Raw genomic sequence first — 25,293 nt, forward strand, 5'->3', positions numbered from 1 at the left:
TCAAATCAAAACATAAACCCTTCCCCCCGTACAGGACCACAAGATTTATTGGTAACACATTACGATTGCGAAGACAATGAACAAAAAACACTACACAAATATGCAATAAATCAAGTATCACAATGTGAAACAGAACCACAAGCTATAGAAACCACAAATGTAATAGCAACACTCTATTCAAAAGCCCGAGCAACAACAGTTACAGGTTATAAATTCACAGCGACATTTTCCGAAAAGAAAGTACATTGTTCACAAGTCTCCAACGGCAACAAAAACCGACTTGACCATGAATCATTCTATCAAAGTAATATAGAACGTCTTTTACATCTCAATCCCGACGATTGTAAAAATGAATTACTTAGACTAAACATCACACAAAATAAAAACTCCGCAAGAAAGTTAGTTAACTTTCAAGTTTTTTCAGACTCTGTACATCAATCACAACTTGAAAGACACCAAGGACATATAAAACTAGACGACAAATACCCGTATAACGGCGCACACGGACGATTAACCTATGACCTACATGATAAACATTGGATACCACACATTGGTATAAATAACCCATCAAACTGCAAAGCAGACACGAAAAATAAAGGATACCAAGAAATAATGTTTTTCGATTGGAAAATACAACTCGAAAAAATACAACTCACACGAGATTTATCTGATAATACAATGATCTATCAAGGAATCCGACTACCTTGTAAAAATGATCAAGGATATTGCGACCCTACAACAAGAACACAAGCAACAATTGTTTGGTTCCCCGAAGATACATGTACAACATTTCAAGTAGCAAAAATACACGCTCGTATGATAAAATTTCACGAAAAATATTTCATACAATCAATTCCTTATGAACAAGTCCATCCATCACGAAAACTAAGTTCTAATTTTAGAAACATTGACAATATAGAAAATAAATTGACACGTTTTCAAATATATCAAGAAACAGAACTTGCATGTAAATACAGGAATCCACTTCACAGAACACAATACTCTGAAATATTAGTTGAATACGAAAAAGGATTCGACATGACCACTGGAAAAGTAAAAATCGACCCATATGCCACAGGTCATCCTCCAAACGAAGGAACATCCTATATACCAGTTAATTTTGAAAAAAGCAACGGACAACCTGGTGGACATCTAAAACCTTATGACACCAGAAGCACACGCTTACAAGAATTATCACTAATGAATACTACATATTTCGGTAATATCCACTATGATATTCATTTGGATATGAAACTAGACTATACAATTAGCCGCATTTTTCAAGAAACGTCACTCTCCGAATTAGAAACACTACACCAACTATGTGAATTGGAACGAACACAAATATTACAATCACTTGCACTAGCAGTATTAAAAATACCCTACGCAGGATACTTATTATCAGGAAATAGATCAAATTTTTTAGACTACGAAGGAAACATCTTATGGTTTTATACTTGTACTAAAAAAGTATCACCACTATACGTTTTTGAAGATAAACGTTGTTATAAAAGAATCCCTATCTTTTATAAGAATAAAGTACATTTCGTGGATACACTTTCACGAAGAACCTATTTCTGGGATACCGCAGTCCCATGTGGATCAGAAAATAGCCACAATGTAGTACAACTAAACCCTGATGAAAATAAATATTATCTTCTCACTCCATACCCCACATTAATGCAACCACTCAAAAAATTTTCACCAGAAAGCATTCGCGCTATTGCCCGAAACCCAAATATAGACTTACAATCAATAGGAATATACTCAAAATCAGATATTCAACATCACATTAGAACACAACAATTCCAAGAATTATTAACACAAATGGACACTATACAAAGACAATCAATAGACCAAAATTTACGCAAACTTGCAGAAACCGCAGGTTTTGCCGATATCTACACACAAGACTATAGCGGATATTTTAAAGACATTAAAGATTATATATATCTAAACGGCGAAAAATACCGTCCCCAAGATATATCACCAATCAACATTTTTAGTTTTGTTACACTTAAGAATGAAATCCTTGATTTTCTAGGATGGCCCTACTACATCTTAGAAAAATTGACTATTTTATACGCAATGTTTAACTTTATTGGATTTCTTTTCTCACTTTTGAAAGGAATCTACAACACATGTGCTATACACACACAAGTAAACAGACAAGCAAGCGTAGCACGCATACTCTTTGCAGGATTTTTTGGAATTTTTTCCACATCTATAAACAAAATTCTTTTAGACGCACAAATAAAAGAATACAACACAAAAATAGCAACACGACAAAATACATACGACGAAGAACATAACAATGTCGACACACAGCCAACGGCACCACAATTACCACCCCTACCACATAACCATCCACTATCCCTAGTCCCACGAAATTTTCGAAATTTAGCCATCACACATAATCCAAATTTTCGACTCAATACATCGCAAAGTCCCGTCCAACATATAATGACACATCAATCACAAGATGATAATACTTATGAACAAATTATTGAACAGCCCCATACCACCGCTTTTCAATCTCAAAATAATAATTTTTTTAGCCCACGATGAGCCGCCAACTTGGATCACTACACCGATCAAATTCCCATCCAACCAATCTTACCTCTCCAATCCCAATCCTACCACTTTTTGCTTTTCCGCCACCCGATTTTCCATCTAGCAATGTAACATCAGGCATGAATTCCGACACTAACTCACATATTTCAGTTTTATACTCCATCTCACAGCTAAATAACCCGAATATTGAAACCCCCGATGAATTTGCCGACTCAGAACCATCCCCATCCAATAATTTTCATAACCCTTCTAATTTTTCTCAACCTCCTTTTCAACCCATATTGTCCAATAACCCTGACCCAATCACTCCCACACCCTCTTATGCTTCCCAAGTTACCCCAACCTACTCCTCATACCATTCTGACCAATCATCTCATTCTCCAGACACCCCCCGAATCTCCCCAGAGCTAGATAATTTTATTACCCTCCAACAACAACCCTACCACCTTAACACCCCGACCATAAACCAAATCTCCTCCACTACAAATTCATCCAATCCCCCTACACCCTCTTCAAATTATACTGAATCATTAACACCATCATCCACATCCACTATATCTTCACTAAACACTAATAGAGCTTACCGCACTTTTAAAAGAAAATTCCCCAACCATCCTTTCCCAGCAAAACCAGGAACAGCCCGTGAATACATCAACCACCCCCAGCATACTAACACTAAAGAATTTTTAGCTATCACTTTACCCTCATTTCCACAATACACCTTAAACACCCCTCACGACGCTAACGAAACACGCAACTTTGTAGATGAATACGTTTTAATGCCCACTCTCTCTTGGACCTCATACTATCATTTCACTAACCCTCTTTGCTTACCTTTATCCAGCACTTCCATCGATATAGAACGAAACAAAGACATGCTATATCGACTAACTACACCACTAACCGCTAGACAGTTTACTTACGTTGGATATAAAAAATCACTAAAAATACACACTGCACCAAGAGCTAATGAATATACACTAGAATACTACGATCACAACATCATCAGAGCTAACCAAGATCAATTCTTAGACGACGATCGCTTCGCTAATCCACAAATCACCGAGAAATTTTTCATCAAGACACCATATGTATTTACACTAAACATCTTCGACCGAAAGTTTGATCACATTATTTCAGAAGCACTAACAAACACACAAGCATACGAAAGTTTTAAAGAACGCTTCCAAATCTTTTCACTAACCTTTCATTTCCTTGCACCACACGAAAGAGATTTGCACTGCTCACATGATATTATGTTGCGCACTAAACAAACACATACATACAGTTACTATCGTTTCATCCAAAATCACTTTGACCTCCACACACCCTCTAGACAACCACACCATCGTTTTCAATTCATCAATTCAAAATACACTTCACCGTATTTCCTAAATTTCACATATTGTATTAAAGACACTAACCTCCATGGTATTCTTCGTAACTATGACCCCATAACCCAAATGTACATTTTCTGCCCCATCACCAAGACCTTCAACGCCGAAGAATCCCGACCCTTCCTTATCCCGCACGAGTTTGTACAGCCTATAAAAATCCCAATTTTAGAATTCATCCACAACACTAAATTTAATCACAAATTATATAACTTAATCCAAAACACACCTTATGAGTTTGCAGTAGGCACTGAAGAACTAACCACTATTAAGGCACTTCAATTGCTTTGGCCACTGCTTCAGACTAAAAATATCATCCGCATTCTAGCTAAACTACTAACAACTTCAGAACTAATTCACGACATCTTCCCCCACGGTTTTTTCCCCGACGACTAACAGGTAAGTATGAATTAAGTAAATATTACTAACTAATTACAGTATTAAAAACTCACCATTCTTTATTCATGTTTTCCTTAGATTTTTAGCTTTCATCCGACAATCACCTACAAAAACCACAAAAGAAACAATAAAAATCACAATTTTCATCAAACAATTTTAAAATTCTATTAATCTCTTACACTTATAAATTTCTAAATTTAATATCAATGCAGTAAATTCATCTATAATATTTTCCCCCAAAGCAGTAAATCTAATTATGATGAAAATTTGTATCTTAATATTCCCCCATGACTAGCAGTAACTTTCTAAATTCTATGTAGTAAATTAAATAAATGCAAATGCAGTACTAACCTTTTGATATTTTCATTCATTCGCACAGAAATTCTATCCACACTCGCACAGCTCGCCCACGAAGAATTGTTTAAAATAATGAATTTCAGTTTCAAGTTTTCACACTCAACAACTCTAACATAAAATAACATGTTTCAAATTTTCCTTTAACCCGGTTGGAAAGGAATCTTATACTAAACAAAACTAACCAACGCAGCTCACTAAATACCACAAATCATAGAATAACAGCATGACTTAGAAAAGGAAACCAACGGTACCCAAACCGGATTAACCCAGTTTAAAACTGGATAATTTATTCTTTTGAAGACTATTACAAAGTCTTAGAAAGAAATAATAAAACACAATAAAGTCGAAAGACAAACCCATACCACAAACAATTTGCTTTTTGGAAAAAGTACATAACCAACAAGACATAAGTAAGACCACAACAAACCCAACATAAAACGTTGTCACATAACAGGACCCCTCACAAAAACCGCATGAAATCATACTCCCACTCCTGGCCTAACCCACCAGGAAGGACGTCCTGAGCATGCTCTATAGCCGGCCTAACCCATCGCGCTACATCCACGCTTTGTGACCACACCTTTATTTTTAATAAGAGCTACTCAAGGGTGAGTAACTCTTCAAAATAACCGAACTAAAACAAAAAGCTTTTGTGAAAACAACTAACTAAAATCATTATTAAAAAATATTAAACTAATAAAAGTTTTATAAAATGTAAAATCACATGATGCAATATATAGATCAGAATACAACACCAAGGACGAACATCAAAAGACAAGACGACCCCACTACACTCGAGAGAGAATGACCAACTACAATCGATATGCCGCTCACAACCACAACTCAAAGGATTTAGAGTACGACTTGACCTCGCAGAAAAGGACTTCATTGAACTAGACCAATGACCACCTCGATGTTCAAGTATACGTACAGATCCGAGTAACCAGGCATCCCCTCCACGCACAATCTCCACGCCATTCCCAAGCTAGATCAGACACAAAAGAAGTTCTCCACGAAGAACAGAAAAACCTGACATAGCCAACCATTCTGAAATCAGATTTGAGTTTGTTGCGAAGACTTAGTCGTTGTCACAAGAAGAACACAACGTCTTATGTCTCTAACTCCAGCTTCCTGGAACTTCCTTAACAAAAAGGAAACAGAAGAAATATGATGTTCGCCAAACACCAACGTCCATCATCCATCCTTCGAATTGCAGAAGAACTATTCTAAAAAACTCTGTAAAACCCGGATGGGTGGAACCTGATCTAAACTACATTTTATGATTGGATAAATTAAATGTTTTACCAATGTAAAGTATTTAATATTAACCAATCATGATCCATCTAACTAACAACCCACTTATTTGTAAGTGCTGAAGTTACTTGTAATTTCAGCACCAGAGAGATTTGAATTCAACTTAGAAATTAGTTGGACTCTCCCGAGCACTTCAGCAGCCGCAATAAACCAGTATACCCTAGATCTATTGAGCCTAGCAGAGACTAGTTAAACAACCTGAGACTAGATAGTATAAGAGTAAGATTAGGATCGGTATTAGACTAAGAAGTTGCACGAATCTATCCGGCCGAAAATAAGATAGCGTGACGAGCAGACGGTGTACCCTATCCGAAATTACTCTATGAGTTATACACTCCAGTCATAACTCAAAACCGTCTGTACAAAAAGGCTGAAAGATGCTGATGTTCAAAAAGATTTTAGTGACGAAAGTCCGTCAAAACATAACGAACCGTTTAAAACATAATGAGTATTGGTGGAGAAAGCCGAAACATAAATTGAGCACCTCGACCCGGGTAGAACCCAAAGACAAAAGACTTTAAGGACAGACTTTTGAATTAAAACTTAATCATGCTTTAATATCTGTGTTTTGAAATGGTTAAACATTTTTTGATTGATGCTTCCTTGTCAAGTTGCTTTTTTCACTTCAGCAGGTGCTCTTATGCTTGATAGCTCAACAGGAAGAATTTTTCCCAAAAAGAAGTTTTAAAACAAATGGTCTAAACTGGTTCTCAAGATTTGTGGCGTAGTTTCCCAGTTCAATTTTAATAAGGCTATCAATGGTGGTGGCTTCATAGTCATTTGGGCAAAAATGTGATAAATTGCAGTTTTTCTGCTAAATTTGTAAGATGTGTAATTTCGGGGTTGACCAAAAACAATACTCATACAGTTTTCATATGCAAATTATACGACTTGCCTTTTTACTAAGATAAACAAAAAAAATGATTTCTTCTCAAAATTTTTAGAATGTGTTCGTAACCGAACACAATTGACAGAAACTATGGTTTACCCAAACTAGAGTCACCAACAGTTTGATTGTCTCGTACTTAATATGCATTGGAAACAACATGAAGTGTATCAGAGTGTTCTTGTACTGAAATCAAATACTAAAAGTATCAAACTTTAAAACTTTGCTAACATTTTCAAGGAAACTTATTTTCCAATTTTTATTGTTCAAATTATCCGACATTGGTCAAGGCTTACTTAAATATGCCATACAAATTAGATAGAAGTTTTTAGTGTTTTTGAAAAATTCATCCAGAGAAACGGAAAAAATCCCATTGACTCCTTATTTTGTGTATTCAGGACTACTTTATCCACACAAAAAAAATTATGCATTGCAAAAAAAAATTTTCGGAAAAAGTTATTTTTCTAGTACAAAATTCGATTTGAGGTTAAAAATAGACATCAAAAATTTTTGGGGCAGTTTCAAAACTTTTTGATAAAGTTATTGTTGCTGCCATAAAAAAAGTGCCAGTCATAAAATTTTCATATATGGAAATTGTATGATTAATATTTTTTTGACAAAAATTGTTTTCTTTTTATTTGGTACAAAACACCGAATTTCATACCAAAACAAGAAAAACAGTTCTTCGAAAATTCTTTGAGACCATTTTAGCAAAAATTTTGAAATTGTTTGACTAGTATTTTCTCATAGAGTTAGTATATGGAATTGTATGATTAGCCAGTTGTTTTAGTTTGTATCGTTAAAAAAGTTACATATCAAAAAGTTTAGTTTCGATTCTAATAATTGTAATGATTTTTATAGCGAAAATGAGTTCTTTTTTAAAGGTGGACGAAATAAAAAGAAAAATTCAACCTGAATTAGTCTAAAATCACAATTGTACCGACTTGTATTAAAGGTAAAAGTCAAGTTCCATTGAAGCGTCCTGGCCGTATATAATGATACGTTCTGATAGTGCCCTCGAAAAATGGATATCATTGCAACGATCTCAACTTTCGTACGCAGTGTTCAAAATTGGTTCATTGCTGTACAGTCCTTTTTATTACATATGTTTGTTTCTGATTTTGGTCCATTTCAAAAAAGCCGCTCAGAAAATTCGAGATTGGTTCAAGAAAACTTTGCGCTTCTGAAAAAGTGATGGAAGTTTTACTATCTCAAATTAGCAATCCATGGCTCCAGATCTACAACAGTCAGCTACGATTCCTAACTTTCAAACCCTCGAGTGATCATACCTTTTGTTTTTACCCTTGACATAAATAAACTTTCCCGTTTAAACCCATAACAATTCCATTTAAAAAATTTATTATTTGGATTACACAGAATACATGATAAAGAAGATATCAGAAACCTAGAACCTAGATTGAAATGTGAAAAAAACTTGAGATCAGTGATCAGTTTTATTACTCAGGTTATCCAACAAAAAAAAACTAAGACTAAAAATTGAAAATAAAACAATTACAAAGCTTTTTTTGGACCGATTAATTTTTTTTAGTAAATAGGTTTTAATCAAAAAACGCTAGTCAGACAGTTTCAATACGTTTTGTCAATCATGATTTGATTTGCTGATTTGATATAATCATTTGAAATTTATGTTGAAAATTTGAAAAAAAAGCCGCAATTAATTTTCGTTTCGTTTATTGCTTTTAGTCGCAAAGCTAATAAAATGTTTGCTCAAAAGAGCATTTTCTTGTAAAATCATAATTTGTTTATGCATACAGACCCTCAGAACACCAAAAATTTTATATTTTTTGTTGGTTTCCTTGCATTTAGCTGAAATTTTTTTACTCAATCTGAGTAAAATGTTCACTACAATGCGAAACTGTGCACTGGATAGGTGCCTAAATTCTGATCTGTATGTTCCTGGATCTCAAAGACAAGTCTTTGAACAAGATAATTTTTTTTTTCGGAGCAAAAAAAAAGAAATTCAAAGAACAAAAGAAGAACAAAGTGAGTGTCCTTGTAGCAGAGTCCACTTACATAACTGCGCTGCCTAAAGATGCCGCGGTAAGCTTATCAAAAAACTCTTAGACAACTGTAGTTTTTTGATAAGCAAACGTCAATACAACTGTAGTTAAATCCTGCAGCAAATCTTACTATTCAATAGTTATCACCGTTTTCGACAAGACTAAGTTGATGAGATCAAATTGATTTACGCGTGTTTTTTTTATATTCCTCAAAAAAACAAGAGTACTGCCTTTTAAGGTCTATGGAGCATTAATAACATGAAAAAATGAATGTAAAGAATAAAAATATTATTTTTTCTAAATTTGAGTTTCTTGTGAAAGTCGTCCGCCCACACGGTATAAAAAGTACAAAATGATAGATTTCACTCCTACAAATCAAACTTGGCAAAAAAACTTCGTTCAATTGAAACAATTTCTAAGATGTAATAAATCTCCGCTTACGCGTTAATAGCGCTTAAAGTTTTGCGCGTTACTTTTCCTAAATTGGCCTAAATGGCAGCCTTATGACAAGTGAAATATACACCTTTTCAAATTAAGCTCAGGGCACAAAAATACCTCCGAGTACAAACATTTGGTTAGTTTTGTTACAAAAGACTGATTAATAATCCTTGAAAATACTTAGGTTATTGTTTCGATTTTTGCAACGAAAGTAACTGAAAGCTTGTGCTCGGGTGGTTTTTTTCTTCAGACAGATTTCGAGTTTTTAACTGCGCGAGTCGAGATTTTACAACAAATTGAAGCAAAATTTGGGCGGTTTCAGCGGTTTTCTTCGACAATTGCGCTCAAAACCGCTCAAATCTTGCTTCATTAGGTGAAAAATCTCGACTCGGGTTTTCAAAAGTTGATTTTTTTCTGAAGACAAAAAACAACCACCCCGAGCACATACATTCCGTTACTTTCGTTACGAAAATCAAAACAAAAACCTAAGTATTTTGAAGGATTATTGTTTTGCTATAGCTTTTTTGACGAAGTTTTTTTTTCATCAGTCAAAAAATTTTGTTGTACTGAATTTAAATTTAAAAAAGATTATTTACCTGTGATTTAAAGATTGCCATTTTGGCGAACTCGGGGCAACTCAGCGCAATTCATTTGAGGTAAGGGAAGATTTTAACCGTCTTAGAAATCGTTCCAAATTGGTTGAAAGAAGCTTATTTTGCCGTAACCGTTATGCTACTATGAGTAAAAACTATCACATTTTACTTTAAATGGCGAGTGGAGGGAAGATTTTTACAAAAAAACTCGATTTTTTTACTGAATTCCATTTTGTTTTATAACAATTAATTCTTTCATCTCTTTCTTTCTCCATAGACCATAAAAAGCAGTCGGAAAATTCAGGGCTTCGCAGTGATACAAGCAGTCTTGTGCGCTTTAAACGTTTCTGATTTCAGATTTTTGAATGCCGCGGGATACCAAACTTGGGTAAAAAATGCTCAAAATGCTCAAAGAATTCTCAAAGGATTCGATTTGTTCTTAAAATTTCTCAAATTTTTTGTTATTTTTAACTTCATTTCTATCAACATTAACAGCATATAACGCACCACGACTTCTCGTATTTTAGAGCAAAGCCCTGTGCGTTCAAAACGATTTTATTGGTATCGAGATAAACTACAACTTTTTGACTGCAAAAATATATCAAGTTTTAAGTAATATAATTAACTTTGCCTCATGAATTGCAAATGAGGGGCGTTGAACAGTGTCAAAGGAAAACAGTGCCAAAACTGAATCTGTGTTCAACGTTTCTAGAAATTTGATCAATTATGCAATTTTGAGTGCATTTTGTGAATCGTCGGCAGTTTTGCGTAAATAATGTTTTGTTCCAGAGCCTTTTTGTCTTATCAACTTCCGTCCATTTTATTATAATTACTTGTCAATGATTTGGAAGATTAAAAACAGTATTCAAAATATTTTTCGGTACTGTTGAACAAGATTTGATTCTCGGCAGTGCTATACTCCGGCATGTAATACTGCCCGTCGAATTAATTGCTTATTGATATCCTTTATTCATTATTATATTTGACGAAAGTAGCAGAAGCTGGGTTATTTTCACCTAATGATTAATTGGGAAACGAAAAAGTTTTTGTCTCTTAAAACTAAGCCAGAAGATTTTAAGACCGGCACTAAATTGTTTTTTTTTTAAATAAACTTATGTAGCTAGATCAGCAGGTAGTTTTTTCGGCAAAACTAGTTAAACTTTTGATGATCTTCTTTAAACTGCCTATCTCGACAAATACAATGGCAGTAATATTTCCGAGAAGGTCTAACTTCGACCCATCATAACCGTAACTACTTTATAGTTTTTTGGTTGTTTTCCAGCCTTTTTTCATTAAAGTTAAATAACAAATGGGCTCATTCAGCTCTTTCCCATGGAGTATGACGTTGTGGCGCTCCGGTAGCGCTGGTGCCCATATAGTTGCTGGTTCAAATCGAACGTTCGCTGCAGTTTGCAAATTGATCTCTTGCAAGTAAGTCATAGATTAATTGGAAGCTGATTATACCCGCTCTTGTCAGCCTAAGAAATTAACATTCGGGTCAGGCCTCCGGGCTGGTTGACCAAAAACATACTTTTTGGCAGCAAACTCACCATGGATGAGGATCTGGCGGGGGACTTCTCACGCGAAGGATTCAGTAGTTGAAGCCTTGTGGTCAAACAACAAGGAGCACAAGCAAACTCCTCGAAAAAACATCAACTTAACAGCCGTTTTTTTCATCCCAGGTCCAGTTTTTCAATTTTTTCAGGAGCAGCGAATTTCAGAGTAAAAGTTTCCCCCAATAGTTCCCAATCTTTGATTAATTTAATTGATCGTTGCCAGTTCACATCTCGCAACAAAACAAACTTTGCAAAACTTATAAAATAACGTTTGAAATAAGGTATATTTAAAATGTTTCTCGCCAGCTAAATGGTTGTTAACAATTTCCACGCCATTTGGTTTTTAAGCAAGCAAAAATTATTAAAAAAACTTTGATTTCAGAAAAACAAACCTTTTCCCAGGGGAAACTTTTATTAGGTCAAAAATCTCGTTTTCACGTTACTCATTAAGTTTTTTAGAAGGCGATTTTCCTGAATAATAAAAAAAAAACAGGAACCCGTAGATTTTTGGACAGTCATAAGGGTCAGCAGGTCGAAAAATAGATGTCGTAAAAAAGTACAAACTGACAAATTGGGAGGCTTTTTGTGTCGCCAGGGGATTGAATACTCAATAGATTGGGGAATTCCCTTAATTATGCTACCGTATAAGCGTGTAAAAGATATAAATATATGTTTCGTATCAATCATTCTGTTATGTTATATTAGTGGGTTTCATTCAGTAATAATAAAAACATAAATAATTATTCAAAATTTCAGTCGCTGGCTATTGAATTCTGTCTTATAGATCGTGATAATGTGTCTTAATATAGAGTAAGTCTCCTGTGTATAGGATCTCAACTTCAAAGTTATGATCTTTACAATCCCAAGGGTATTTGCGTACATTTTTGCAGGATATTTTTGCAATATGAGCTCAGGATAATTCTTTTGGAAGTTCGTTTCAGGGAATCAAAGCCGTCGCGTTATTGGGATAGATTGGGATAGTCGGACTTGCAATAGTTCGTTTGCTCGCTAGTCCCTGGAATGTTATCGCCATTGTTGACAAGAGTCTCAGTGCACTCATGATCCCCGGTATGGTCATAGTTTTGGTCATAGTCCCTTCTTTCTTCTCGAATGCAACTATCGGTCATTACTTCCCTCTCGAATTTTGGGGAAGACTCCCACGTGCTTTGGTTGTTTTCCAACCCTCTGCCATCCAATTCAGTTCCTGTAGTTACGTTACTGTTGGGTATATTGTCGCTCCTCCAAATATCCATTTGTGCGGCATAACCAGTGTCTGGGTTCGAGCGAGCTGAATTTTGCATCGGGGTGACTTGTGACATTTGCTGATGATTTCGCGGAATACAACATGAAAAACAGGCGCGAACACGACGTAGTTGTGATTCAACTTTGTCCAACGCAGCCGAAGTTATCCACCATGGATAAGCGACTCCTCGCCAAGCGCTGCACAGTATGAAAGCGAAAAGAACTTTTACCAATGACGCCGACTCTTCTGTTGCGTGGCCGGCCACTTCTCCAAATGTTTGATCGCTGGACCTTGCGAGCATAAAGCATGCGGCTGATAGAATGCTCTGCGGAAACTGTGAGCAAAAGAGTGATACAAAAAAATTTATATATACGAGCGTCTCCGAATAATCCTGAAACAAAATTTGAAACATTTTGAAAGTAAAACACTTCTTTAACTTGCATATTTTTCCCGTTAAAAAGTCTAACCAAAGACGAACATCTACCAAAAAAAATCAAAATCATATTTGCTAGAACTTGAAAGCAGATGTAGATAGCAGTCTCCACGCACTTATTTAAAAACAGTTTGAAAAAAAATCGGCACGCAAACTAAAGCATTACCGAATGGCTGACTTCCCGCCATTGGAAAACAATTTTTTATCTGTATATTTATCTGAAAGTCAAACCTCATAGATTATCACAAGTTGTAATGAATGGCAGTTGAAGTGAAAAAAAACTGTTTTCAACCACAATGTTTTCTGCTTCGACAAAAATTCTAAATAAAAATCTTGGCAACTCGAATGGATGATAATCTGTGACCTTTTTGTATATTTCGTTGAAAAGCTTTTTCTTCCTTTTTGCATTGAATTGGATGCTAAATTAATTCATCCGTCTCTTTTTGCTGTTATGACGGTAGGCGATATAAAGCAATCTTCCGAACATCTATAGGGTTTTTGTACGTGACCGTCGGTAAGTAACTGATTGATGCAGAGTTTGAGTGTAGAAAATAAGTGTATAGGTATACGCTTGCTTTTTGCTTGTTTTGCTTATAAACTTTCGGTGAAATAAGTATTTACAGTAAAATTTTTTGATCTACCTGTTCTCAATGAAAGATCTGTAAGTTCATGTGTTATGTACAATTCAATCTCACGCTTTTGTGATGTGTCAAATAATGGACAAGAATGGTTGTCAGACTCAAATTTGATCTGGTTTACTTCCTTCCCGACGCGAGTTTCCTTCGGAAGTGTGAGTGCATGAAGTTGCGCGGGTGGTGCCTGTTTTTGGGATACATTTATCCTCAGGTTTGGTAGAATATGGTTACAGAGCAGGTTTCTTTCCGGCCGTTGAGTGATAAGAAGTAATTAAAGTTTAGCGTCCCATCCTTCTGACGGTATCCTTACTACGACTTTTCCGATAATGTTTATCAAGGTCCCGAATACTTGATAGGCCTTTTTCGTAATTTCGTCAATCCCTTCAACTCTTAGGAATCTATCGCTTTTTTTGAGTTCGTGGAGTAAGTCTCTTTTCGTGAAGGATACCAGGCTGGCTGAATCAATTTATGTTTCGGTAGAGAATGGACTTAATTTTCCGATTGACATCATTAAAGTATTCTTTGGCTGGTGGCCTTCGTGATTGATTACTAGTTCTTATTCCCCCTTCAATCCTGTCTTTTATAGCGTTTATTCCGTTATCGCTATATACTGTTGAGACTGGAAAAAAACTCCAAGTCTATTTGAAATTCGGATTTGTCTTGTGCTATATCCCGGTGGGTTTAACGTTCGAGTAATTTCGAGTTTCGTTCTACAACATCGGTTTGTGCCCTGGCTGTACTTCTGCAATGTTTCGCAAAACGACCTTTGCGGCTGCAGTTATTACAGTTTTTATCTCTAGCTAGGCATGATGTAAAGTGTCCCTTCTCAAATTATTGACCACATTTTCTACTTTTATTACACTCTACAATTTTAAGGTCGGTTCGCTTTTTACTTAATTTGTTTTTTGTACAGAACTGCTCACAGGGTATTTAATATACGGTTGATGTATCTTTGTGCCTTCTTCCTGGACTAGTAGAGAGGCTAATATGTTCTCAGGGGTTAGATACTTGATACACAACTTTTTGGAATTTCTCTGTTCTCATGTTGGTAATAGGAAAATCTCTAACGAGTTCGGTCTCCAAGTCTCCTAGTTTGCAGTTTTTTTTTGCCAGTTCCAATAAAACTTCATAGAACTCCGTGATAATTCTGTCTTCGACCAGAAAACTTGTATCTTTCATAATTTAGGTTTATAGCTATAGAGAACGTGGTTTTCAATAACTCCCAGAATTCCGCAAAGTGTATGTCAAGGATCCTTTTTCCAGGTTTTTGTGTGCAAAGCAATTTTGGCTTTCTTTGCCGATCGCCAAGTATAATCGTGAGTTTAGCTACTTGCCAATGTCCCGATTTGTAGGCCATTGTATTTTGCGTTGTCTTCGGCTTTTCTTCTTCGCAAGTCTTCGTTGTAAGCCTGTATCGCTTGTATATTTCTTTCTTCTTTCTTAGGCCGACGGGTTATGTCATTGGATTATTCCGATGTTTCTGGAATTGGGAAGAATAATTCGGACCTAAAAGATGGATTTACCACGTCTTCAATATCCACGGACTCTTTGGCGATGATTGTTATTTGGAATTTTTTGGCCATGTTTCCCGGTCTTGGTGACTTTACCGAGATGCGTTGTTCCAAAAGAACTCTAGACCTCGTAGGTTCGATTCGTTGGTCTAGCTTGAGACCATGTACCGATACGGGTTTCTACTATAAAATACAGTATACAATTAAACTCAGACCAGATTAAAAAACAAAAAGTTGATAATGTTCTATGCTGGTTAAAGTTAAAACTCGGTTATTAAGTTGAATTTGAATTGGTTATTTAAAAAAGAACACTGACCATAGATCAGATATCCAAAAGCCGATGAGCTTTTGGCAGGTACTCCTAAATGCGAAATTATGCACAAAGAGCATTAGAGTTTAAATTTGCGCATTTCACAATAGGATAAAGTATGTCCGCGTCACAGTACACATCAGCTTCAATACAAGACTAGAACGAAAGTTTAAAAGAGTATTCCGAACACCGAATATACTTGGAGACAAAACCCAGGCCTGGGAGACATGGCGGTTGTGACATCTGCCGCGACTGGATTCCAGGCAGGTAGTTCTCTTTGTTTTTGCTCGCGTTAGTCATCTAAATGACATGAAACCAGATATTTTGGTGAACACTTGGAAACCCGCTCAGTCAGAAATGTGTTGATGTTGTTGCGCATGGTGATAGCGATGGTGTTGGTGATAGCGATGGTGACGTTGAAGCTGGTATTAATGGTGATGGTGATGGTGTTGAATAAGGGGATGGTGATGGTGATAGTGATGGTGATGTCGTTGGATAAGGTGATAGTGATGGTGATGGTGATGGTGGTGATGATGGGGATTGGGTTGATTAACGGGATAGTGATGGTGATGGTGATGGTTATGGTGTTGGATAATATGATAATGATGGTGATGGTGATGGTTTTGGTGGTCGTGATGGTGATGGTGATGGTGATGCGATGCGATGGTTATGGTGATAGTGATGTTGATATTGATGATGATGGTGGTGGTGATGGCGATGATGTTGGATAAAGTGATAGTGATGGTGATGTTGTTGGTGATGTTAATGTGATAGCGATGTTGATGGTGATAGTGATTGTGTATGAGAAGGTGATAGTGATGGTGATAGTTATTTTTGTTGTGATCGTGATGACGTTGGTGATGGTAATGGTGATGGTGTTGGATTCGGTGATAGCGATGGTGATGGTGATGGTAATGGTGATGATGATCGTGATGGTGACGTGATTGTGATGGTGATGTTGTCGGATAAATTGATAGTGATGGTCATGATGTAGGTGTTGTATAAGTTGATAGTGATGGTGATGTTGATGATTGTACTGGTGGTGATGGTTGTGATGCTGATGATGGTGATGTTGTTGGTGATAGTGTTGTTGTTGGATAAGGTGATAGTACTGGTGATGGTGATTGTGATGGTGATGGTGTTGGAGAAGGTGATAGTGATGGTGATGGTGATGGTGATGGTGATGGTGATGGTGTTGGATAAGGTGATAGCGATGGTGATGGTGATGTTGATGGTGATGGAGTTGGATAAGGTGATGGTGATGATGTTGGTGATGGCGTCGGATAAGATGTTTGTGATGGCGATGGTGATGGTGATGGTGTTGGACAAGGTGATAGTGATGGTGATGGTGATGTTGATGGTGTTGGATAAGGTGATAGTGATGGTGATGGTGATGTTGTCGGATAAGGTGATAGTGGTGGTGATGAAATAGGCGTTGGATAACGTGATAGTGGTGGTGATGGTGATGGTAAGGGTGATGGTGATGGTGATGGTGATGGTGATGGTGATGGTGATGGTGATGGTGTTGGATAGTGTGATAGTGATGGTGATGTTGATATTTATGGCGATGGTGATGGTGATGTTGATGGTGATGGTGATAGTGTTGGATACGGTGAAAGAGGTGGTGATGTTGATGATTATGGTGGTGGTGATGGTGATGATGTTGGTGATGGTGATGTTGATGGTAATGGTGATGCTCTTGGATAAGGTGATAGTGATGGTGATGGTGAGGGTGTTGGATAAGGTGATAGTGATGGCGATGGTGATGGTGATGATGATGGTGATGGTGATGGTGATGGGGATGGTGTCGGATAAGGTGATAGTGATGGTGATGGAGTAGGTGTTGGACAAGGTGATAGTGATGGCGATGGTGATGGTGTTAAATAAGGTGATGGCTATGGTGATGTTGATGGTGTTGGATAAGGTGATAGTGACGGTGATGATGATGTTGATGGTGTTGGATAAGGTGATAGTGATGGCGATGGGGATGGTGATGGTGATGGTGTCGGAAAAGGTGATAGTGATAGTGATGGTGTAGGTGTTGGACAAGGTTATAGTGATGGCGATGGTGATGGTGATGGTGATGGTGATGATGATGGTGATGGTGATGGTGATAGTGTTGGATAGTGTGATAGTGATGGTGATGGTGATGGTGATGGTTATGATGATGGTGATGGTGATGTTGATGGTGATGGTGATGGTCTTGGATATGGTGATAGTGATGAAGATGTTGATGATTATGGTGGTGGTGATGGTGATGGTGATGGTGATGGTGGTGATGGTGATGTTGTTGATGGTGATGTTGATGGTAAGGGTGATGGTGTTGGGTAGGGTGATAGTGATGATGATGGTGATAGTTAAGTTGGTGGTGATGGTGATGATGTTGGTGATGGTGATGTTGGTGGTGATGGTGTTGGATTAGGTGATAGTGATGGTGATGTTGATGTTGATAGTGATGAATAAGGTGAAGGTGATGGTGATGGTGAGGGTGATAGTGATGGTGTTGGATAAGGTGATAGTGGCGATGATGGTGATGGTGATAGTGATGAAAAAAGAGATGGTGACGGTGATGGTGATGGTGGTGCTGATAGTGATGATGTTGGTGACGGTGAGGTTGATATTGTTGCGGATAGTGATAGCGATTGTGATGGCGATGATGATGGTGATGCTGATAGTGATGATGATGGTGGTGGTGATGGATACGGTGATGGTGATGGTGATGTTGATGGCGATAGTTATGGTGATGATGATGGTGTTGATAATCCGATGGTGATGGTGATGGTGATAGTGATGGCGATGTTGATGCTGATAGTGACGATGTTCATGATGGTGATGTTGATGTTGTTGGGGATGGTGATAGCAATGGTGATGGTGATGGTGATGGTGATGGTGATGGTGATGGTGATGGTGATGGTGATGGTGATGGTGATGGTGTTGGGTAAGCTGATAGTGATGGTGATTGTGATGATGGTGGTGGTGGTGACGATGTTGGTAACGGTGATGATGATATTGTTGGGGTTGGTGATAACGATGGTGATGGTGATGATGAGGGTGATGAAGAAGGTGATAGTGATGATGATGGTGATGATGTTGGATAAGGTGATGGTGATGGTGGTAGCGATGGTGTTGGTGATGGTGATGGTGATGGTGTTGGATAAGTTGATAGTGATGGGTATGGTGATGGTAATGGTGGTAGTGATGGTGATGATGTTGGTGATGGTGATGTTGATGGTGATGGTGATGGTTTCGGATAAGGTGATAGTGATGGTGATGGTGATGGTGATGATGATAGTGATGGTGTTGGATAAGGTGATAGTGATGGTGCTGTTGATGGTGATGTTGTTGGATAAGGTGATAGTGATGGTGATGGTGATGGTGATGGTGATGGTAATGGTGATGGTGATGGTGATGGTGATGGTCATGGTGATGGTGTTGGATAATGTGATAATGATGTTAATCGTGTTGGATGAGTTGATAGTAATATTGATGGTGATAGTGATGGTGATGGCGATGGTGATGGTGATGGTGATGGTGATGGTGATGGTGAAGGTGATGGTGATGGTGATGGTGATGGTGATGGTGATGGTGATGGTGATGGTGTTGGATGAGGTGATAGTGATGCTGATCGTGATGGTGATGGCGTTGGATAAGGCGATAGTGATGGTGATGGTGATGGTGATGGTTATGGTAGTGGTGATGGCGATGATGTTGGTGCTGGCGATGTTGATGGTTATGGTGATGGTGATGGTGATGGTGATGGTGATGGTGATGGTGATGGTGATGGTGATGGTGATGCTGATGGTGATGGTGATGGTGTTGGGCAAGTTGATAGTGATGATGATGGTGATGGTGATGGTGATGGTGGTGGTGACGATGTTGGTAACGGTGATAATGATACTGTTGGGGATGGTGATAACGATGGTTATGGTGATGATGAGGGTGATGAAGAAGGTGATAGTGATGATGATGGTGATGATGTTGGATAAGGTGATGGTGATGGCGATGGTGTTGGTGATGGTGATGGTGATGGTGATGGTGTTGGATAAGTTGATAGTGATGGTGGTGGCGATGGTGTTGGTGATGGTGATGGTGATGGTGTTGGATAAGTTGATAGTGATGGGGATTGTGATAGAATTGGTGGTAGTGATGGTGATGGTGATGGTGATGGTGATGGTGATGGTGATGGTGATGGCGTTGAGTAAGCTGATAGTGATGGTGATGCTAATGATGGTGGTGGTGGTGACGATGTTGGTGACGGTGATGATGATATTGTTGGGGATGGTGATAACGATGGTGATGGTGATGTTGATGGTGATGGTGATAGTGTTGGATACGGTGAAAGAGGTGGTGATGTTCATGATTATGGTGATGGTGATGGTGATGATGTTGGTGATGGTGATGTTGATGGTAATGGTGATGCTCTTGGATAAGGTGATAGTGATGGTGATGGTGATGGCGTTGAGTAAGCTGATAGTGATGGTGATGCTAATGATGGTGGTGGTGGTGACGATGTTGGTGACGGTGATGATGATATTGTTGGGGATGGTGATAACGATGGTGATGGTGATGTTGATGGTGATGGTGATAGTGTTGGATACGGTGAAAGAGGTGGTGATGTTGATGATTATGGTGATGGTGATGGTGATGATGTTGGTGATGGTGATGTTGATGGTAATGGTGATGCTCTTGGATAAGGTGATAGTGATGGTGATGGTGATGATGTTGGATAAAGTGATGGTGATGGTGGTGGCGATGTTGTCCGTGATAGTAATGGTGATGGTGATGGTGATGGTGATGGTGATGGTGATGGTGTTGGATAAGGTGATAGTGATGGTGCTGTTGATGGTGATGTTGTTGGATAAGCTGATAGTGATGGTGATGGTGATGGTAATGGTGATGGTGATGGTCATGGTGATGGTGTTGGATAATGTGATAATGATGGTAATCGTGTTGGATAAGTTGATAGTAATATTGATGGTGATAGTGATGGTGATGGTGATGGCGATGGTGATGGTGATGATAATGGTGATGGTGATGGTGATGGTGATGGTGATGGTGATGGCGATGGTGATGGTGATGGTGATAGTGATGCTGATGGTGATGGTGATGGTGTTGGGCAAGTTGATAGTGATGATGATGGTGATACTGTTGGGGATGGTGATAACGATGGTGATGGTGATGATGAGGGTGATGAAGAAGGTGATAGTGATGATGATGGTGCTGATGTTGGATAAGGTGACGGTGATGGCGATGGTGTTGGTGATGGTGATGGTGGTGGCGATGTTGTCCGTGATGGTAATGGTGATGGTGATGGTGATGGTGATGGTGATGGTGATGGTGTTGGATAAGGTGATAGTGATGGTGCTGTTGATGGTGATGTTGTTGGATAAGCTGATAGTGATGGTGATGGTGATGGTAATGGTGATGGTGATGGTCATGGTGATGGTGTTGGATAATGTGATAATGATGGTAATCGTGTTGGATAAGTTGATAGTAATATTGATGGTGATAGTGATGGTGATGGTGATGGTGATGGCGATGGTGATGGTGATGATAATGGTGATGGTGATGGTGATGGTGATGGTGATGGTGATGGCGATGGTGATGGTGATGGTGATAGTGATGCTGATGGTGATGGTGATGGTGTTGGGCAAGTTGATAGTGATGATGATGGTGATACTGTTGGGGATGGTGATAACGATGGTGATGGTGATGATGAGGGTGATGAAGAAGGTGATAGTGATGATGATGGTGCTGATGTTGGATAAGGTGACGGTGATGGCGATGGTGTTGGTGATGGTGATGGTGATGATGATGGTGTTGGATAAGTTGATAGTGATGGTGGTGTCGATGGTGTTGGTGATGGTGATGGTGATGGTGTTGGATAAGTTGATAGTGATGGGGATGGTGATAGAATTGGTGGTAGTGATGGTGATGGTGATGGTGAAGGTGTTGGGTAAGCTGATAGTGATGGTGATGATGATGATGGTGGTGGTGGTGACGATGTTGGTGACGGTGATGATGATATTGTTGGAGATGGTGATAACGATGGTGATGGTGATGATGAGGGTGATGAAGAAGGTGATAGTGATGATGATGGTGATGATGTTGGATAGGGTGATGGTGATGGTGGTCGCGATGTTGTTGGTGATGGTGATGGTGATGGTGTTGGATAAGTTGATAGTGATGGGGATGGCGATAGTAATGGTGGTAGTGATGGTGATGAGGTTGGTGATGGTGATGTTGATGGTGATGGTGATGGTTTCGGATAAGTTGATAGTGATGGTGATGGTGATGATGATGGTGATGGTGATAGTGATGGTGATGGATAGGGTGATAATGATGGTGCTCTTGATGGTGTTAGTGATGGTGATGGTGATGGTGATGGTGATGGTGATGGTGATGGTGATGGTGATGGTAATGGTGATGGTGATGGTCATGGTGATGGTGTTGGATAATGTGATAGCGATGGTGCTTTTGATGGTGATGTTGTTGGATAAGGTGACAGTGATGGTGATGGTGATGGTTATGGTGATGGTGATGGTGATGGTGATGGTCATGGTGATGGTGTTGGATAATGTGATAGTGATGGTAATGGTGTTGGATAACTTGATAGTATGATTGATGGTGATGGTGATGGTGATGGTGATGGTGATGGTGATGGTGATAGTGTTGCTGATGGTGTTGGATGATAAGATAGTGATGCTGATCGCGATGGTGATGGTGTTGGATAAGGTGATAAGGATTGTGATGGTGATGGTTATGGTAGTTGTGATGGTGATGGTGATTGTGATTATGAGGTTGATGGTGATGCTGATAGTGATGATGATGATGATGATGGTTGTGGATAAGGTGATGGTGATGGTGACGGTGATGGTGATGGTGATGGTGATGGTGATGGTGATGGTGATGGTGATGGTGATGGTGATGGGGATGGTGATGGTGTTGGATAAGATGAGAGCGATGTTGATGGTGATAGTTATAGAGGTAGTGATGGTGAATTTGATGGTGATGGTGTTAGATTAGGTGATTGTGATGTTGAAGATGATTGTGATGACGTTGGATAAGGTGAAGTTGATGGTGAGAGTGATGTTGATGGTGTTGGATAAGCTGATAGTGATGGTGATGGTGATGGTAATGGTGGTGGTGATGGTGATGTTGATGCTGTTGGGGATCTTGATAGCGATGGTGATGGTGATGATGAGGGCGATGGCGAGGGTGATGGTTGTTGTGATGGTGATGGTGATCTTGATGATGATGGTGTTGGATAAGATGATAGTGATGGTGATGGTGATAGTTATGGTGGTAGTGATGGCGAGTTTGATGATGATGGTGTCGGATAAGGTGAAAGTGATGGTGATGGCGATGATGATGATGATGGCTGTGGATAAGGTGATGGTGACGGTGATGGTGATGGTGGTGGTGATTTTGATGGTGATCTTGTTGGTGATTATGTTGGATGAGATGATAGTGATGGTGATGGTGATAGTTATGGTGGTAGTGATGGCGAGTTTGATGATGATGGTGTTGGATAAGGTGATAGTGATGGTGATGATGATGATGATGATGATGATGGCTGTGGATAAGTTGATGGTGATGGTAATGGTGATGGTGATGGTGATAGTGATGGTGATGGTGATGATGATGTTGATGGTGATCGTGATGGTGTTGGATACGGCGATTGTGATGGCGTTGTTGATGGTGATGTTGCTGGATAAGGTGGCAGTGATGATGATGGTGATGATTATGGTGGTGGTGATGTTGATGATGTTGGTGATGGTGATGTTGATGATAATGGTGATGGTGTTGGACAAGGTGATAGTCATGGTGACGTGATGTTGATGGCGATGGGTTCGGATAACGCGATAGTGTTGGTGATGGTGATGATTATGATGGTGGTGGTGGTGATGGTGATCTTGATGGTGATGGTGTTGTTGATGGTGATGGTGATTGTGATGGTGATGGTGTTGGATAAGAAGATAGTGATCGCGATGGTTGTGTTGATGGTGCTGGATAAGGTGATAGTGTTGGTGATGGTGATGATGTGGTTTTGTGATGATGATGGTGATGGTGATTGTGATGGTGATGTTGATGGTGATGGTGATGGTGCTGGATAAGGTGATAGTCATGTTGACGTGATGGTGATGGTGATGGTGTTGGATAAGGTGATAGTGATGGTGATGGTCATGATTATGTTGGTGGTGATGTTGAAGATGTTGGTGATGGCGATGTTGATGGTAATGGTGATGGAGTTGGACAAGGTGATAGTCATGGTGACGTGATGGTGATGGTGATGGGGTTGGATAAGGCGATAGTGTTGGTGATGGTGATGATTATGGTGGTAGTGATGGCGAGTTTGATGATGATCGTGTTGGATAAGGTGATAGCGAAGGTGATGGTGATCGTGATGGTGTTGGATACGGCGATTGTGATGATGCTGTTGATGGTGATGTTGCTGGATAAGTTGGCAGTGTTGGTGAAGGTGATGGTGATGGTGTTGGATAAGAAGATAGTGATGGCGATGGTTATGTTGTTGGAGATCGTGATGGTGTTGGATAGGATGATTGAGATGGTGATGTTCTTTGATATGGATATAGTGATGGTGATGGTGATGGTGATGGTGTTGGATAAGAAGATAGTGACCGCGATGGTTATGTTGATGGTGCTGGAAAAGCTTATAGTGATGATGATGGTGATCGTGATGGTGATGTTGATTGTGATGGTGATGGTGCTGGACAAGGTGATAGTCATGGTGACGTGATGGTGATGGTGATGGTGTTGGATAAGGTGCTAGTGATGGTGATGGTCATAATTTTGGTGATGGTGATGTTGATGTTGTTGGTGATGGTGATGTTAATGCTTATGGTGATGGTGCTGGACAAGGTAATAGTCATGGTGACGTGATCGTGATGGTGATGGGGTTGGATAAGTCGATAGTGTTGGTGATGGTGATTATTATGGTGGTGGTGATGGTGATGATGTTGGTGATGGTGATGGTGGTGGTGATGGTGATGGTGTTGGATAAGATGATAGTGATGGTGATGGTGATATTTATGGTGGTAGTGATAGCGAATTTGATGATGATTGTGTTGGATAAGGTGATATTGATGGTGATGGTGATATTTATGGTGGTAGTGATAGCGAATTTGATGATGATTGTGTTGGATAAGGTGATATTGATGGTGATGGTGAGGATGATGGTGTTCGATAAGAAGTTTGTCATGGCGAGGATTATGTTGATGGCGATCGTGATGGTGTCGGATAGGGTGATTGAGATGGTGATGTTCTTTGATATGGTGATAGTGATAGTGTTGGTTATGGTGATGGTGTTGAATAAGAAGATAGTGATGATGATGGTGATGATGATGGTTATCGTGATGATGATGGTGATGGTGATGATGATGGTGATGTTGATGGTGATGGTGATGCTGCTTGACAAGGTGATAGTCATGGTGACGTGATGGTGATGGTGATGGGGTTGGATAAGTCGATAGTGTTGGTGATGGTGATTATTATGGCGGTGGTGATGGTGATGATGTTGGTGATGGTGATGGTGGTGGTGATGGTGATGGTGATGGTGTTGGATAAGATGATAGTGATGGTGATGGTGATATTTATGGTGGTAGTGA

At 39.0% G+C, this 25,293-nt stretch overlaps 4 protein-coding genes across 4 annotated transcripts in view; 1 reads left to right on the forward strand and 3 right to left on the reverse strand.

The window, feature by feature from the left end:
* Positions 1-15,964, reverse strand: part of LOC134853456 (octapeptide-repeat protein T2-like) — a 31,840-nt gene extending 15,876 nt beyond the window's left edge. Inside the window, exon 1 of the mRNA XM_063869455.1 lies at positions 15,864-15,964. Within this exon, the coding sequence (XP_063725525.1) occupies positions 15,864-15,964 (101 nt within the window). The remainder of the gene's footprint in view (positions 1-15,863) is intronic.
* A 6,330-nt stretch (positions 15,965-22,294) lies between these two features.
* Positions 22,295-22,690, forward strand: LOC134853457 (uncharacterized). The gene has a single exon (XM_063869457.1). The coding sequence runs from the start codon at positions 22,295-22,297 to the stop codon at positions 22,688-22,690; it is 396 nt and encodes a 131-aa protein (XP_063725527.1).
* Positions 22,687-23,490, reverse strand: LOC134853458 (uncharacterized). Its single transcript, XM_063869458.1, has one exon. It carries the CDS (start codon positions 23,488-23,490, stop codon positions 22,687-22,689), a length of 804 nt encoding a protein of 267 aa, XP_063725528.1.
* Positions 23,491-24,554: 1,064 nt separating this feature from the next.
* Positions 24,555-25,115, reverse strand: LOC134853459 (uncharacterized). Its single transcript, XM_063869459.1, has one exon. It carries the CDS (start codon positions 25,113-25,115, stop codon positions 24,555-24,557), a length of 561 nt encoding a protein of 186 aa, XP_063725529.1.
* Between the last annotated feature and the right edge of the window lie 178 nt (positions 25,116-25,293).

The sequence above is a fragment of the Symsagittifera roscoffensis genome, chromosome 8 (assembly GCF_963678635.1).
Source record: "Symsagittifera roscoffensis chromosome 8, txSymRosc1.1, whole genome shotgun sequence".
Classification (NCBI taxonomy): domain Eukaryota; kingdom Metazoa; phylum Xenacoelomorpha; order Acoela; family Convolutidae; genus Symsagittifera; species Symsagittifera roscoffensis.